Below are 16,053 nucleotides of genomic sequence, written 5' to 3' on the forward strand. Positions count from 1 at the left end.
AGTTTCTTTGAAATCTTATCTAGATTATATTTATAGTCATAGGTTCAACATAATATATTCAAAGAAACTCCTATTAATTATTTTTTTTCCTAAGTTATTGAATCAAACATGCATCCAAAATCTGTTTTAAATGGAAATAATTCAACTGATGATTATTTACCCTTTTTTTTTCTAGACTAGAGACGAATGTTTACATTGAATTGTGTACCTGATGGTGCACTCCCACACATAGATAGCATGGAAGAAAACCATAAATTGGAGTTCTATGGAGTTCTTGAGAACTTGCCTCAAGTTATGATTAGGAGTTCTATGATGATTGTATGGAACTTATTATAGAACATGGTGGAAAAATTGAATCTAAAGGAAAGAGGAAACATATTGGTTGAGAGCAAGCGTCACAAATGTCTCAAAGGCTACTAGCGCGTGTGGATAAGTTTGGGGTTTGATGGTGCCATAGAAGTTTTAGTGGAAGTCTTCTCTCAGTTGCTAAGCTATCATGTATGTAAATTAGGCTACTTATTGAAAAAGAAAATTGTAAAGTAGGCCAGATATTGAAAGTTCTTGCTGAATGCTATAGTTACTAAAAGTTATATTTAGCTACTAAACTATTTGAGATGTTCCTTAAAATTTTGGGATATAAGTTAATAAGAAACGTCTTTTATATTATGCTATTAGATACAATTTTTATTCAACTTTGATGTTGGTTTTTATTCCCTTTTGGATTTTATAGAGAAGTAGGAACACATCATTTGTATTTTAATTTTGTGTATGCATATCCACACTCCCGCACACAATATATACACTATCAACTTTTATAGTTGCATGGCTAGATAGTTTAGCAAATACCTGTTAGTCTTAAATGGGGTTTTGCATTTTAATAAAATCTAATGAATTCAAAGTGGAAATTTGTTAAATAGCACCGATTGTGTTTTCAACCAATTAAATTTTCAAGAAACATTTGACATTTTTTTAATGAATTAGTTTATAAAACATGCCTCATTAAATAGATCAATCACCAAATATTTCAAAACAAATTATAAGTAGCATGTAACTTTGCAATAGGAACTAAGGATTAGACTTGCATATCTCTTTTCCAACTACAAAATGTACCAATAATGAGAAACACTATTTGAAAGGAGATTTAATTGGAAAATAATTGTGCTTGCCAAAGGAGGAGTAAAGATTCATAAATTTACTTTTGTAAGTCTGGAATGGAGAGGTTATGATATGGACACCTTTTTATAAAATTTCCTCATCTGATTTATAATACTAATCTCTATCTTTAAACGAATAGATCTCTTTTTTATTATTAATATTTATTTAAAAAGACTTGCAATAACTTGATTACAGTCCTCTAAAGTTTTCACCTAGCATGACGCTAACTTCAAATTTATAAAATCATTTCTATCTAATTTTAAGTTAATTAAATTTTACTAACTTGGGAAGATGGTTGATCAGCTCTGGACTGACTACAAGGCCAAGTATAGTTGTATCCTTTCCACATCTAATTCCAAGACAATACCTTCTATCATCATGAATCCTACAATATATTGTTTATAAAAATATAATGCAGCTTAAGTAATAAAAGATCATTTGAAATAACCGGTAGATAACATAAACACCCTACCAATAATATGAGAACTATTTTAGCAAAACATTTCATTTTACTATAAAAATTACCACGCGCAATGCATGGGTCCGCAACTAGTATATAATAAAATTGATACCAATTTAGGCATTTTCTTCCTGGTAAATAAGGCAAACCCAAGGTTCCTTCAATTAATTGGTTTTCAAATCAATACCCACCTTAGGCCAAAACCACCTTATGTTTGATCTGTGTCACATCACACGGCTGGTGAACTGATGGATCAGCATCATTTTTAATTAAAATCATCCTATATAACAGAGTACTTTTTTAATATTTCAGTTATTGCAATTTTATTTGATAAGAAAATATAACAAGTTCATTGAAATTAATTGATCACATGTACTTAATATTGTCCCAACTACCAAGCTTGTACAATCTGAATTTCGTTGGCCAGGAGACTGGCTGCATTGCATGTCTAACAGTACTTTAATTCGAAGATTTCATAAGGAATTGCAAAACATTTCTAATCCCCTTGTTATAGTTATAGACCGTACCATTTTTCTTTCTTTCATTTTTTTTTCCTGTTCTGAATAAGTAAAGTTACCAATGACATGGATATTGATTGTGTTTAACATTTACATATCTCAATAATTCTATTAAGTGTTAATACATGTAAGGATACGGTTTGAATCCTTGGCCCAAAAGTTAAAAGGACTTAGGCCCAAAAAGTTTAATATAATGAATTTATAGAGAGTGAGTTGAAAAATTAAGCTATAATGAGTTAGGTAGCAATTGTAATAGATCCAAATAACAATAAGGTAGAGATAATCTAGTTTTTACTGAAGCAAAATAGTTCTTGGTACAGTCTAATGAGATCAGTTCTTGTATATACTTCTTGAATTTGATTACAAGTACAGTTCCTTAGTGCTAAAGTATTCTTTTCTTTAATTTTCGATCCCTTTCCCTCATGGCCTTCTTCCTATTTTATACTCTTCCTATTTTATACTATCCATTTGCCTTCATCTCTGCCCTCCACATGTATGTTAGATTGTTGGTGTTGATCCCTGTCACATCAGCACCTTCTTGGAATCTCTGGAGAGTAGTTGTAAGATTGAAAACTACTGTTCAGGTATCACTTTCTCATTAACTAATGCGGCCAGAGGGTTAGCTATAGAGCATTCATGCGGTGGTAGCAGCTTTCCCTTAGATATTTCCCACCTCTTAGTTGTCCTATACGTTCATAACGTATATCTTTATCAGTAAAATGTCCCGGGATGTCACCCTGGATGAAAGGACACTCTTTTTGACCTATACTTTGCTTAGTCGAGGAGATACTCCTCCTCGGCTTACCTTCCCCAGTATTCTCACTCATAGCTTGCTTATAGAGTCTTGAGTCTTACATATTCATTACTGTTTATATGTCCTTGGACCACAAAGTGTCCTCGGATAAGGCCCAAGACCCAACATATGCTCTTGGGCCCTTATCTCTACAATATGAATTTCTAAATTGTTTTTACAATTGTTAAGGTGACATATTTTGATTGGTGTATAATAAAAATAATGTCAAATGTATTTTCACAATTATTAAGGTGGCATATTTTAATTAATATATATATATATATATCTAAAAGCTGAAGCATAACATTTATTATTGCTACACTCTTGTTGAGACATCTCATCCTCCACGTTATTGCCACATCATTATTGTTTTTCATTTTTTTTTTACCTTTAATTTTTTTTTTGACAATATTAAATATATAAATACATTAGCTTTACAAATTCACCATAGACAGTTTTAACTTTACATATTTACCTACTTTAATTTTGATGTTATAACTAAGTATTGTCTATACATATTCCTCTTAGACAGTTTTAACTTTACATAAAATTTTGTCTCTTTATCTTCCTTTATTTTGACTTTTCTTATTCTCATATTCTTACTATAAATTTGTCACTCTCTCTCATTTTATGCATATTTTTCCCACACAAAAAGGTTATTTCTCTCTCTCTCTCTCTCTCTCTCTCTCTCTCTCTCTCTCTCATATTTTTTGTTGGATTTTTTATGAGGTTTGTACTCCCATTGTCTTATTATTGACTAATTTATATGTGTTACTTGATGCAAGTATTTTTTTAATCATTTTATTTACAACACAAAATAGTTTTAATTTGTTGATCAGATATAGGGAAAAATCATATTATAATATGTCCATATTTTGTGTTGTTGATAAGTTTTAGTTTATTTGGAAAATAGCTGGATATTTTGGACAATTGATGAAGAACAATTAATGCAGTTGAAGAAGATGGTATTTGTGCAGTTTCCTTTCATTATTTGTAAATATTTTGTTTAACAAATTAGCAACAAATTTTTATGTCTTTATTATATGATATTTTTAGATGCTTGAGTAATTGTTTTAAACATTTATGAATATTTTGAATTGTTCATATTCCTTATCTCATTTGTGTATTCTTTGAGATTTTTCAGGAAAAAAAAAAAATCAATTTTGTGTTTAAAATTATTTATTTATCTACTCATTTTTCATATGTTGGATAAGGTGTTGGATTAGATTATGATAGTATTAACACAATACTTCTTATTTTTACAAAAAAAAAAATTCTCTAAATTTTTTCTTTGTACTCTGGTTACAATCATTATATATAAAGTTATAACCAACACTTTTTTTCTTGGGAATAATGACATATTTCTATTGCGTCACTTCAAAATCTTATTAAAAATTTTGGATATGATTATGCATTGGATATTTGGCTTGATCACATCACGCTTGAAATGTTTTACATATTCGAAAGAAGAAGTTTGACTTTGATGTGATTTTTATTTTTCCTTTTTTTTTTTTTTTTGAATTGTAATGTTTGTTGATTTTTTTAATAAGTTTTTTGGTGTTTTTGATTGTACCGTAGATACAATTGGATTTGAAAAGTTTTTTTTTTAACTAAAAATAATAATTTTCAAAATTTATATACAAGAATTCTCTTTCTTTATCATCAATCGAGGGGGGGGGGGGGAAGAAAAGACCTCCTCGGCCACAGGCCGAGGAGCATTCCCTCATTTGTAAGAAAATACTTAGCCATTTTTAAAGACAAGTTTGGGCTTGGTGATCAACGGCCAGCACCTAAACCTGTCAGCCCACTCTCTATAAATGTATTGTTTGGGCTTGTTGGGCGGAAAACCCAACATTCAATTCAAATTGAGTCCTTACATATATATATATATATTACATTTGTGATTGTTTCTATAATAAATAAAAATATGATTATGAAATACATTATTATGTATTAAATTAGTTTAAAATGTAAAAAATAAATTTACTAAAATCATCCTAAAAATATTATCATATGCAACACACGGGTCTGCGACTAGTGTATAATAAAAACAATGTCAATAATACAAAAAAGTGATGCACTAATAGAATCCTCAGCATGTTATGAAAAGGATCTTAAAAAAATTTTTATCTCAACATTTCTCTTTATATCCGAGCAAAACTCAAGTTAAAAGGACCACGAATAGAAATTTTCACATGTTCAGAAGAATTGTGGTCATCTCATTGTCATTTTTATGGAATGGCCCAAGGACAAAAAACCCACCAACGATATAGGTTTAATAAGGCTTAATGCACTTCGAGAACAGCGTCGCTGCTTCTTTTTTTCATTTTTGGTCCAGTTAACTAGATATTGTTTACAATCTAACTAGCCCAGAACAAGTCCATAGCAACATGGTTTTTATGCTTAACTTCTCAGATACAACTATAGTCTCCTAATATGGTCCAATCATCTATAGGGAACGCATTGTTCATGGTGTTGCAATAACTAAATGAATTTTGAGGACTTTATGGGACAATTCATGCTTCATCATCCAAAAGTTTTATCACTTTTATATGTTCATTTGAGGATGTGAAGTTGTGAAATGCCATGGAGTGACAACCACATTTCATTTAATCACACTCGCATAGCCATGTCTAAAATATGATTTTTGGCATCATGAATTATGAATGATTCACCCATAGTAGTCGTTTTTTTTTGGGGAGTAAAATCTTTCATTTTCCCTTAATATGATTTGAGATAGAATAAAATGAAGGAAAATAATACATATAACCAACCATAACTAATTTGTTAAGGTTTCTCAAAAAAAAAAAAAAAACTAATTTGTTGAGAATCCATAACTGGCCCTAAGATTTTGAAACTAAGGCTTCGTTGTTTTACTGTTTTAGCATCTTTCATTTTCCCTGGTAGAACAGAATTGATTACCTATTACGCCAAAGACAGTATAAAAATCTGAAACCTTGAGTAATATATATGTGTATGGTCTAAAATCCAAACGATTCAACATCAAACAGAATAAAAGGTTCTTTTGGGTAATATGCAAGCTGTTCCTTGGGGAGCCATCAACAACAACAGAAATAATCATAGAATCGGGCTGACATTGTATAAATACACTCTAGTTATATTCCGTGGATATGGTATGACTTCATTTTCTCTCGGTAGGAGCGAAAGACACCAGAAAGTTGGCCTCACTAATTACAACAGGTTCGACATTTATGAATATGCATCTTTTTTTGGCCCACAACTTCATAAAGTAACTGCGCGATAATTTCAAGTCTGAAAGAGAATACCTTGAGAACTCAGCCAAAAAGAGGATGACTAGAGAATGTAGAACCAATAAATGATAATCAATGTCCCAAAAAGGGCTGGTAGTAACGCCACAGTATCAGAGAATTTAACAGCCATACCGCCGCCTAGGGTACTGTATGCCCAACTACTTGGGAGCTAGTCTGATTGGACAAATGGAGAATGCAACACACCGAGCTGCTTTTGCCAGCATAAACCGTTCATTTTCTGTCAGAGGCCTCTCAATCACCCTCACAACATTCACATCCTAAAACATCAGAGGAAAGCCATCATTAGAACAAAGATACAACCCCAGAAGTAAGAGCATTAATAATTTGATAATGATGTGGCAAAAGCAAAGATAATACAACTTTCCCCAAAATAAATAAGTTATCATTTATTGTTTTTTGAAATATGAATAATCCTTTTAAGGGCAATGCCACCACCGTTAAACGGGAACAAGTTAAGCCAAGCAGCGAAGCACGTGACACAACAAACAAGTTTTTAACAAAAACATAGCAGTTTTATGTACATAAACTTTGATTTCTTTTCTGCTGAATGCATAAACTTTGATTTTCAGTAAAATACAAGGTGAAACAAAAGGAAAGAACACAATTATACTGTAAACTGAGTCTTTATGCATAATGCTTCTTCATCACAGCTACATTGCAACCCTACAGAGTATTGAACATGAGAGGTTACCACAACAAATGATGAATCTCTGGTATTTGAATGTGCAGCAAACGAAAGAGATGACAGACATTTCAAGTTCATACATGCAAAATGTCACAAGACTAAGCGTGCAAACCTTCTTTTGTTGTTGAACAGAAGGCCTGACACTCGCAATATCACCAATCACAATTACATTGTTAAGATTGCCACTTCCATCCCTTTCTGCAGGTGAAGAAGTTGAATGTCTCCATTGCCCATTAATGATAAACTTGTAGTAGTACCTTCAGTGTGTGGAATACAAGTTAAATCACAATAGACAGAAAGCACAATTATATTTACCAAGAATATATATATTCCTCCAGGTGTGGAATACAAGTTAAATTATTGCATGGTGTTCTAAAAGGTTAGAACGTCCACAAATGAATCACAACTGTGCTAATAGATTGTGACATAGATTTCTAACTTGCAGAATTTTACATTTTACTATCATATAAATCTTATATGAGACCACATTTTTAACAAAGATAAGGGGAGAAATATCTAAAGAATTATGCATCGAAGAAAGTGGCCAGAAGCCAAGCTCCCATTTAAGCTAGATTTTTTTTTTTTTTTTTCCTCTCTTTTTTGGATAGTTGGGGGAGGGGGGATATGAATCCTAGACTTCTCCGTTGGAAAAATTAAGAAGTGACAATTGAGTTGCAAGGCTCTTGGCATTATTTCTTATTATTATGTTTAACAACATACAATTTGAGCATTTAGTTACTTTATACTACTGAACTGTAACTTTTTCTCTCTTTCAGGATTTGAAAATTGTTTAGTCCCAGTCAATTATATACAATACAGGTTCTCTTTTTTAGGTAACTACAGCAGTTCCAAGATATAGGAACTACAATGCATAAACTTTTCTTGAGACGCAACATCAGCAAAGATGCAATATGGCACAGATTGATTAGAAATCTTGTATTCTAAATACTCTCAAATAATTAAGAGAAAGAACAGGAAGCTTCACTTCTTCTTAGATAACTATAGAAGTTCCAATATATAGGAACTAAAATGCATAAACTTCTTGAGCCACAACATCAGCAAAGATGCAATATGGCAGATTGATTGGAAATCTTGTATTCTAAATCCTCACAAATAATTAAGAGAAAGAACAGGAAGCTTGACACTTACTTTCCTTGTGAGAGTCTAACTTCAACTTCATATCTAGATCCACCCTTGTGGATTGCTTTAATTGGTTCTTTCCAATTTCCAGTAAAATCACCTACCAAATTTACATCCTCTCCCTGTAATGAAGAGACAAAGTGGACACACAACAAGCAACCATCAAAACCCTGTGTGTCATAACTGAATCTATTTACAGCTCATATAATGGTTCAAAAACTAAAATGGTTTAAACTTCTTTCACAGAATCACTCTTTATATATACTAGTCGCTAACCCGTGCGATGCACGGGAAAATTACTAAAAATGAAATCTAATGAATGCAAAGCAGTTATGCAGAATACTATTTAAATTAAAAGACAAATATTAGTAAATGTCATTATCCTTAGCTGTTTGTGTTGTATCTAGAGTTTCATATCTAAGTTACTACAATACTACTTGCAGCCACTAAAGCTCACAATATAAGTATATTATATAATTAAGGTCAAAATTTATATTATCTTCAAGCTCCCCTTAGCCTTACAGAGTCCCTAACAAAATTTCTTTTGTATTGAATTTGATTTTAGAGGACTGATTCAAAATTATTTGAATTAAACCTCACAAATTAGAAGAAAAAAAATTAAAAAACATTACAACATTGTAGTTGATTAATATACAAATAAACTACCAATTTAACATGATAAATTACTATTAGTAATTTAGAAAGCAAAAATTAACAAAATTAAAGTTGTTACCCACTTAACCTAAAACTTTTCATATTCTAAAGTTCTCAAACAACTATTGATATAAAATACCGCAAGTTGTTCATGCTGTAAAAAATTTGAGAGAACAACATAGCAAGCATCTTAAACTCTTTCTGGCTTGGATCCTACAAAACAATATATATATATATATATATATCGATGGAGACAGAAAATGCCTTTAAAGAGACAACCAATTACGATAATGTTGGAGGCAAAGTAAAAGATTAAAAAAAAAATGAAGAAGCAAGTGGTTTGGCTAGCATACCAGCTAGTTAATTTATATCAAAAGACATAAAAATCTTACAATCAAGTAGAATCCAAAAGTAAATAAATACATGTGGTACAATAAGATAAATAAAAGGTTTGTCAAGATGATCAAGTTTGGCAATGAAGAAGACACAACAGCTATTGATGAGGGTAATCTCTATCTTAAACTTGTGATAATGATGAAGATGCAACATAGAACAAAAATAACGATAATTACCATAAAAAGATTATATAAAAAAAACGGTCTTTTATGATATAGCCAAGAGTACAATCAAAGCTAATAGAAGGAATTTTAAATCGATTTCAATGATGAAGGAGGGATTCACTTAAATGAGGAGACCAAGAAAAATGGAGAAGTATCGTGTTCTGAGTATGGTATTGAATTTTAAACTCTATAATTCAATTTGCTAAGGTATTTTAGTAGTTAGCAAATTGAATTTCTTTAGGCATGGATTACATCATTTAATTGAATTTCTGCAAGCACAATAGCACTAAAACTCTATCATTCAATTTTCTAACTACTAAAACTCTATCACACGAATACTACAAAAACTCTATCACATGGATTGCACAATATAAACCAATAATGTTACTGTCTCAAACATTATAAAAATAAAAAAATAAAAAATAAAAATCAATTTTAAACATAGAAACAAACAATCATCTATCAATACAAATACCCAACCTAAATACATATAAACTCATATCTGACCTACAACACAAAAGAGGTAGTAACAAAATTAAAAAAGAAAAAAAAAATCTAAAAAAGAAAAAACACTATTAATCTAATCCTTATATTGAACTATTATGAAGGCAACTACAAGAATAGAGGTCAAGAGCAACTAAGATTTAGAGATACCTAAACTGAATCATCTAACTTTTCAGTATTAATATAGTGTGAGGAGAGGAAGAGATGAAGGAGTTAGAAAGCCAAAGTCTAGTGTTAGGAAGCTGAAGGGTTGCCGTTTGAGATTATAACTGTTGAACACAAAGGGTTGCTATTTAAAATTGTAACCGTGGAAGACAAAGGGTTGTCATCTAGAATTTTAACCGTAGAAGACAAAGGGTTGGGAATTATTTTCTTTTTATTAGTATTTTTAAATTTAAGAAAACTTATTTTAAATTGTAGGACAAATTCAAGAAAAAGAATTGTAATGACATGGCAGCTGATGTGGCTCAACCTGAGCGTAGCAACATTAAATGCTACGCTTCAGCTTTTAGTAATATATAGATAAGTAAAATAATTTCATTCATAAGAGGAAATAATCAAATACATTATGAGTATTGGCCTATTCCTAAAGAACAAAGTTTCAAGAAAGAGAAAATGTGAAACTTTTTCTTCATTTTAGGTGATAAAAAATCAAAAGAAAAGTACAGTGAAGATGAAACTGAAATTGTCACTCACCTCTTGCCCATTCCATATGAAAGTCACAGCATGGGTTCCAGGACCATCATGTTCACCTTTTTCTACCATAGCTATAAGATCCCATGTTGCCCAAGCAATTGCTGGTCTGCAAAAATATCTGCTTTAGATGCTTTGTCAAGCTAAAGAAAATGATAATTTAAAGCAGCAGTAGAGCATGAATGACACACCATAGATTAAAGACATGCTTCATACATATACGAAGTAGATGCTCACTCTGACTTATGGTTCCTCAGGTTTCGGATCCTAGACTTCACTTTAACATTGAGTCACAGCATGGGTTCCAGGACCATCATGTTCACCTTTTTCTACCATAGCTATAAGATCCCATGTTGCCCAAGCAATTGCTGGTCTGCAAAAATATCTGCTTTAGATGCTTTGTCAAGCTAAAGAAAAAGATAATTTAAAGCAGCAGTAGAGCATGAATGACACACCATAGATTAAAGACATGCTTCATACATATACGAAGTAGATGCTCACTCTGACTTATGGTTCCTCAGGTTTCGGATCCTAGACTTCACTTTAACATTGATTTTATACAAGTACTAGATGTGCGTAAATTGAAGCTATGAAAAAAATTTCATTGTTGCTATGGCAGTTAGTATTTACAATTGGAAGATTAAACAATGCTTGCCAAAGTTATTCAAGCATCTCTCTCTCTCTCTAAAATACCTTACCACTTGCCACCTTCCTTTCTTATATATTTATTGGCATGCATTTTCTCATTTGAAGAAACTGTCTAAAATATTGATCAAATCATCAAATCTAAATGGATAATTTGTCGTAATACTAATTATGCAATCTTTGTTCTTTTTTTTTTTTTGTTTTCCATTCCATTTTGGGTGGAAGAAATATACCAATACTTTGGTTATAGTTAACATAAGAAGTCTAACTAAAAACAGGCTACAGTGTGCATACATACATACACATACATATATATATGAGTTTTTAGAAATAATATATATAAAATTAATGACAGACGACTAAGAACCTTAGCTAACAGTCAATCCTGTCCAATAAGAGTTTTTAAGTCATAGCTAAGCAGCTAACACAAGGATTATGGCTAAAATACTTGAGATTGTTATTCATAAATCATAACTTAGGATCTTTAAAGTTGAGATGCATATCTTGATCAAATGCTCCTTAGCATCACCAACAATAAAGTACCAAAATAAAGGAGGGTCAGTGAGGAACCTGTCAGGCCTGCAAATATGTAACCCAGTGACAAAATTATAAGCTGCATGAAGGGAAGTATCTGTCATCCAATGCAGGTATGCAATCACACAAGCTGGAGATCGATCAAAACCAGTAGTACAAGTAACAAAAACACGATGGTTCTTTTTCAACAAGCGTAGTAGAAGTCCCACGCAAAATGGTAACTTCTTCCTCATATCAAAAGAGTCTCCTTCCCTGCAAAAGAAAACCAAGGAAAAATGATTCCATAATTAGAATATATATCGAAGCATCAAATGTCTGGCATCATTTACATATAAGAACAAAATGTCCAGAGAACAAGCCAAATATAGAATATTCTCAAGTCTCAACAATTTTTTTTTAAGTAAATATTCTCAACAACTCAATCAACAAATCCAAAATATCTAGCCAATTAAGATTCAGCAAAATCACTACAGAAAACACTTTACCACAAGTACACACACAGCATCATAAGACTGATAACAGACGCATTACTTCATTAATATAAGAAACTTCTATTATTCAAGATAGGATATGCCATAGAACCTTTTGCTTACCTTATAGGATAGTTGATCATGAGAATATTAGATCTTTGGCATGATTCGTTGATTGAATTGGAATTGATTCCCCAATTTTCTGCTTCAACTCTACTTTGGAAATTTAGAACAGCAGTCACTCCCTGAAGCAGAAATTCAAAAGCTGTTATAGTAACAAGAGAGACATGGAATGGGAATAGGCAAAGACCCCTTTCAAAGAGCATTCATGAACACGATAATCATCCACAAATGCAAATTAATTGCAGGAAGTAGACCCAATGAACACTATCTCCTTCCAATACAGCTAAAACAGGTGGCACTCACAGCAACATTTGACAAAGTCTCCACCTCAGCTTCTGTTTGAATACATGAACCCACATATATCTGCTCTGTAATCTAACAAAATGAACAACAACAAAAAAGTTAACAACATAGTATAAGTGCTGTACTAAATTATCTTTCAAAGCATAACATTGAAGCAATATGAATGAATTAATAGCATAAACTGTATACAGTTCTTAAATATAATAGGAGCATAGAGTTTTAAAATTGTTGAACATCACACCTTACTATAGCGCATGCCAAGGGAGTGATTATAGTATAGCTCCCCTTTAGAACGATCCAGTGCCTTAACATATTCCTCAAGTGGGAAGTTCCCATGAGCCCATTCTCCATCTCCAGACTCTTCCTCAGAAAAAATACAAACAAGTTCACTCATGGGTTGTGCAAGTCCATTTTGATCATTCAAAAGTTTCCATCCTTGGGATGTTAGAAACTTAGAGGAAAACATGGCAAACCCAGAATTCCCAGTACTTTCAGAAGATGTTTGAAAATTTGATGCCAATATACTCTTATTCCAGCTGGCAACAGAAACCCGACCTCTATTAAATAGTACATCAAGATCACCCATAAGATGCAGTTGGTGGATTGGAAATGGAGAGAAGGGCCTCTCAAGGACCAGGCTAAAAGGTCCTGATAACTCTTTCAGCATCTTCCTGAGGAAACCAAAGACTGGAAAAAATAAAAACAAAAACACTTATGAACAGAACACATCTTTGACAATTACTTCATAAAGTAACTTTGCAATGTATAAAGGTAACTTCGACACTAAAATACTGCACAGTTATTGAAGGAAAGAAAATATATGCATTAGCCAGAAAACAGATCTAGTACAAAGCAGTTATTCAGTATGCCACCCACAATAACTTTGCCTCAGATATTGAACTTATCACATGCAACAATGGCATGCCACCCTGTAACAAAGGCTTTGTTAAGTGGTGTTTTGCTCATTCAATGATCAAATGTGTTGTGCGTGTGTATATATATTTTATGTCGTAAAAGAACTTCACTCAGATTAATAACACATTGCAGAGCACTGTACAACAATCCTCACTGACGAGGTAAGCAATTTATCCTCAAATGCGGTATATATTATATGTGTACTACACCCTCTTCTCACGTAAGAGCGGGTTCCAATTGTGGGTTTTGCACAAAGGACTAACCTTTATGAATGAGAAAGGCATAGTACACTGGGTGTACGGAACAATTTCTCATCGTCAATCTGAGCAATAAAAATTAAAAACATACACGAGAGCTACAATTTGCGCATTTAAATAAACTGCAATCGCAAAAATCAGAATTATGATAATTGATCAACTATAACTCTAATATAAAGCCAATTTATATGATAGATGACTAAAAACAGAGCATACCGTGTATCAGTGAAGTCCTTGATCTCAATAAGCCTGCCCCCAGATGAATCCCCTGCCTTTTTCAAAGTATCACCCACCATGATTATCCTTGACTTCTCTGCATTACTCTATCCACAACCCCAAATTCAAAAAATCATTATCATAAATCGAATACTACTTAAATCTTAATTTATTCAATCTTTCACATAATCAATCATGACATGAATTCCTACTATAAGGAGGAGCAAGTACTGAATATAAGAAAAAGACGGAAATACCCCTTTCTTGAGAGCATGAACGAAGACTTTGCCGTGGACGGAGAGAGCGAATCGGATACCGAGTGGCTTCTCTAGAGTGACCATGTATTCGTTGAGGTTCATCTTGAACGAAGGAGGAGGGGAGGCGTTGGACATTGCGAAAACCCTAAAGGTTCCGCCATAGGAGCAAAGAAGGTTCTCCTTTTTCTTCTTCTTCCTGTTGTTGTGTTTAGCAGGAGCAGCAGCATCGAGGTTGAGAGCTACTCCTCCTCCAGTGTTGTAGGAGCAGAGATCACTGCCCCAAAACGAAGACACTGGAAGACGATGGAGATGGAGAGCTCTGAAAGTAGGGGATTGAAGTTGCAGGGAAGAGGGCATTTTGGGGATTAAAGATTTGCTGGAAGCTACGGAGTACAGAATGGAAGAGAATGGAGAATTTTGGAAAGCCAAAAAGAAAAGATAGAAAGAAAGCCACAGACACAGACACAGAGTTGGGGTAAGAAATTGAAGGTACACGTGGCTCTTTGTTGGAGACGCCACTTGCCCCCCCACCCGACACGGGTTTGTTAGCTTGCTCTTCCTATCAATCTCACGCACTTTTACACCTCGAACCAAAAGAAGCAAAGGCAATATTTCTTTTTTTTTTTTTTTTTTTTTAAGAATTAAGCAAAGCTTATTGTGATGTGGCAACCGCTGATTGGTGGTGATTAAAACCAAAACATAAAGGAACAATGGCCTAATTTCCGGTAGAAATTATTCAATTATCAGATGAACAAAGTTTCTCTCAAAACTGGTTAGAGAGAAACTCTTTAAACTTCTCATATATTTTCTCTTTGTGTATGAATTTTGAAAATCTAACCATTAAATTTTATGTTTCTTATGTTCTTAACATGTATATCAAATTATGTTCAAATCGGATATTATTTACTATTTGATCAATTAATTTATTTTTTATATACAACTTTAAATTACAAAAACTTGAAATTATAACATTTATTTGATGACATAGCAATTGATCTTTAATTTTCTTGAAATTTTGTAAGCATTAAGGATGTAATAAGAACATACAATCTATCGGTTAGATTTTCAAAATTCACACTCAATATAAATATATATAATGAATTTGTAAGGTTTCTCTCCAAACTAATTTGGAGAGAAACTTTGTTCTCACCGGATTATCTTATCTCACCCACGTGTTAAATGTAGTTATTTTAACCGAGTGACATTGTTTCTTAGGATTAGAGTATCATGTCAGTTAATCATCAGGGTATTACACAATATTGAATAATTTCTTATTCTTTTTTCCCCCATTTGACAATTCTTAAACAAAAGCAATAAGTATTTACATATGGGATTTCAACTACAGTTGAGGCCTTTTAATTTAAGGTGATTTGCTTGGCAACTTTGCAACGAGGAATGATTGATTGACTTCATTTTGAGTCATTTAACCTCTTTTGTTGCCTTGATCTATTGTTGAATAAGTCATTGGAATTCATGAGATTACATTGTATTGAACTTAAAACCTAACATTTGAAAGAGAAAAAATGCAAAAACTTGAGTCTTGGAGTGAAGTATTTGAGCACAAGACAAAATCCCTGAATCAACACTTAATTTCTAAATTAGAGTGCCCATTGGCATAACTAAGAAATTATGTGTGCGTTTGACTTCAAATTAAAAAAGTCAGTATATTTTACTATTTAGCTTATTTTTGTTACTATTCATGAACCCCACTGCACTTTTTGGTACTATTTATGGGTTCAACTTTACTATTTCAACTAACTTTTATTTTTAACTACAATACTTTTAATAAAAAGTTTTCAATTTCAGCAAAATAAGCAGATTCCAAACAGACCTATATCTAAATTTTGTTCTAACTAAAAGACCCCCAAATGCAACTCA

At 32.4% G+C, this 16,053-nt stretch overlaps 1 protein-coding gene across 1 annotated transcript; it reads right to left on the reverse strand.

The window, feature by feature from the left end:
* Positions 1 to 5,865: 5,865 nt before the first annotated feature.
* Positions 5,866 to 14,671, reverse strand: LOC112040644 (phosphoglucan phosphatase LSF1, chloroplastic). Its single transcript, XM_065779080.1, has 10 exons — positions 14,176 to 14,671; positions 13,919 to 14,025; positions 12,772 to 13,201; positions 12,531 to 12,602; positions 12,228 to 12,349; positions 11,671 to 11,886; positions 10,459 to 10,564; positions 8,054 to 8,166; positions 7,017 to 7,161; positions 5,866 to 6,476 (listed from the first exon to the last, which is right to left on the reverse strand). The coding sequence occupies exons 1-10, from the start codon at positions 14,530 to 14,532 to the stop codon at positions 6,357 to 6,359; spliced, it is 1,788 nt and encodes a 595-aa protein (XP_065635152.1). The 5' UTR covers positions 14,533 to 14,671; the 3' UTR covers positions 5,866 to 6,356.
* Between the last annotated feature and the right edge of the window lie 1,382 nt (positions 14,672 to 16,053).

This window comes from Quercus suber, unplaced genomic scaffold (assembly GCF_002906115.3).
Source record: "Quercus suber isolate HL8 unplaced genomic scaffold, Cork oak 2.0 scaffold_198, whole genome shotgun sequence".
Taxonomy (NCBI): Eukaryota; Viridiplantae; Streptophyta; class Magnoliopsida; order Fagales; family Fagaceae; genus Quercus; species Quercus suber.

Coding starts and splice junctions, on each gene's coding strand:
- LOC112040644 (XM_065779080.1), bottom strand. CDS start 14,532: ATGCCCTCTTCCCTGCAACTTCAATCCCCTACTTTCAGAGCTCTCCAT. Junction 12,350..12,530: donor AGACTTTGTCAAATGTTGCT/GTGAGTGCCACC, acceptor TTTCTGCTTCAG/GGAGTGACTGCTGTTCTAAA. Junction 7,162..8,053: donor GTTAGACTCTCACAAGGAAA/GTAAGTGTCAAG, acceptor CACACACTGAAG/GTACTACTACAAGTTTATCA.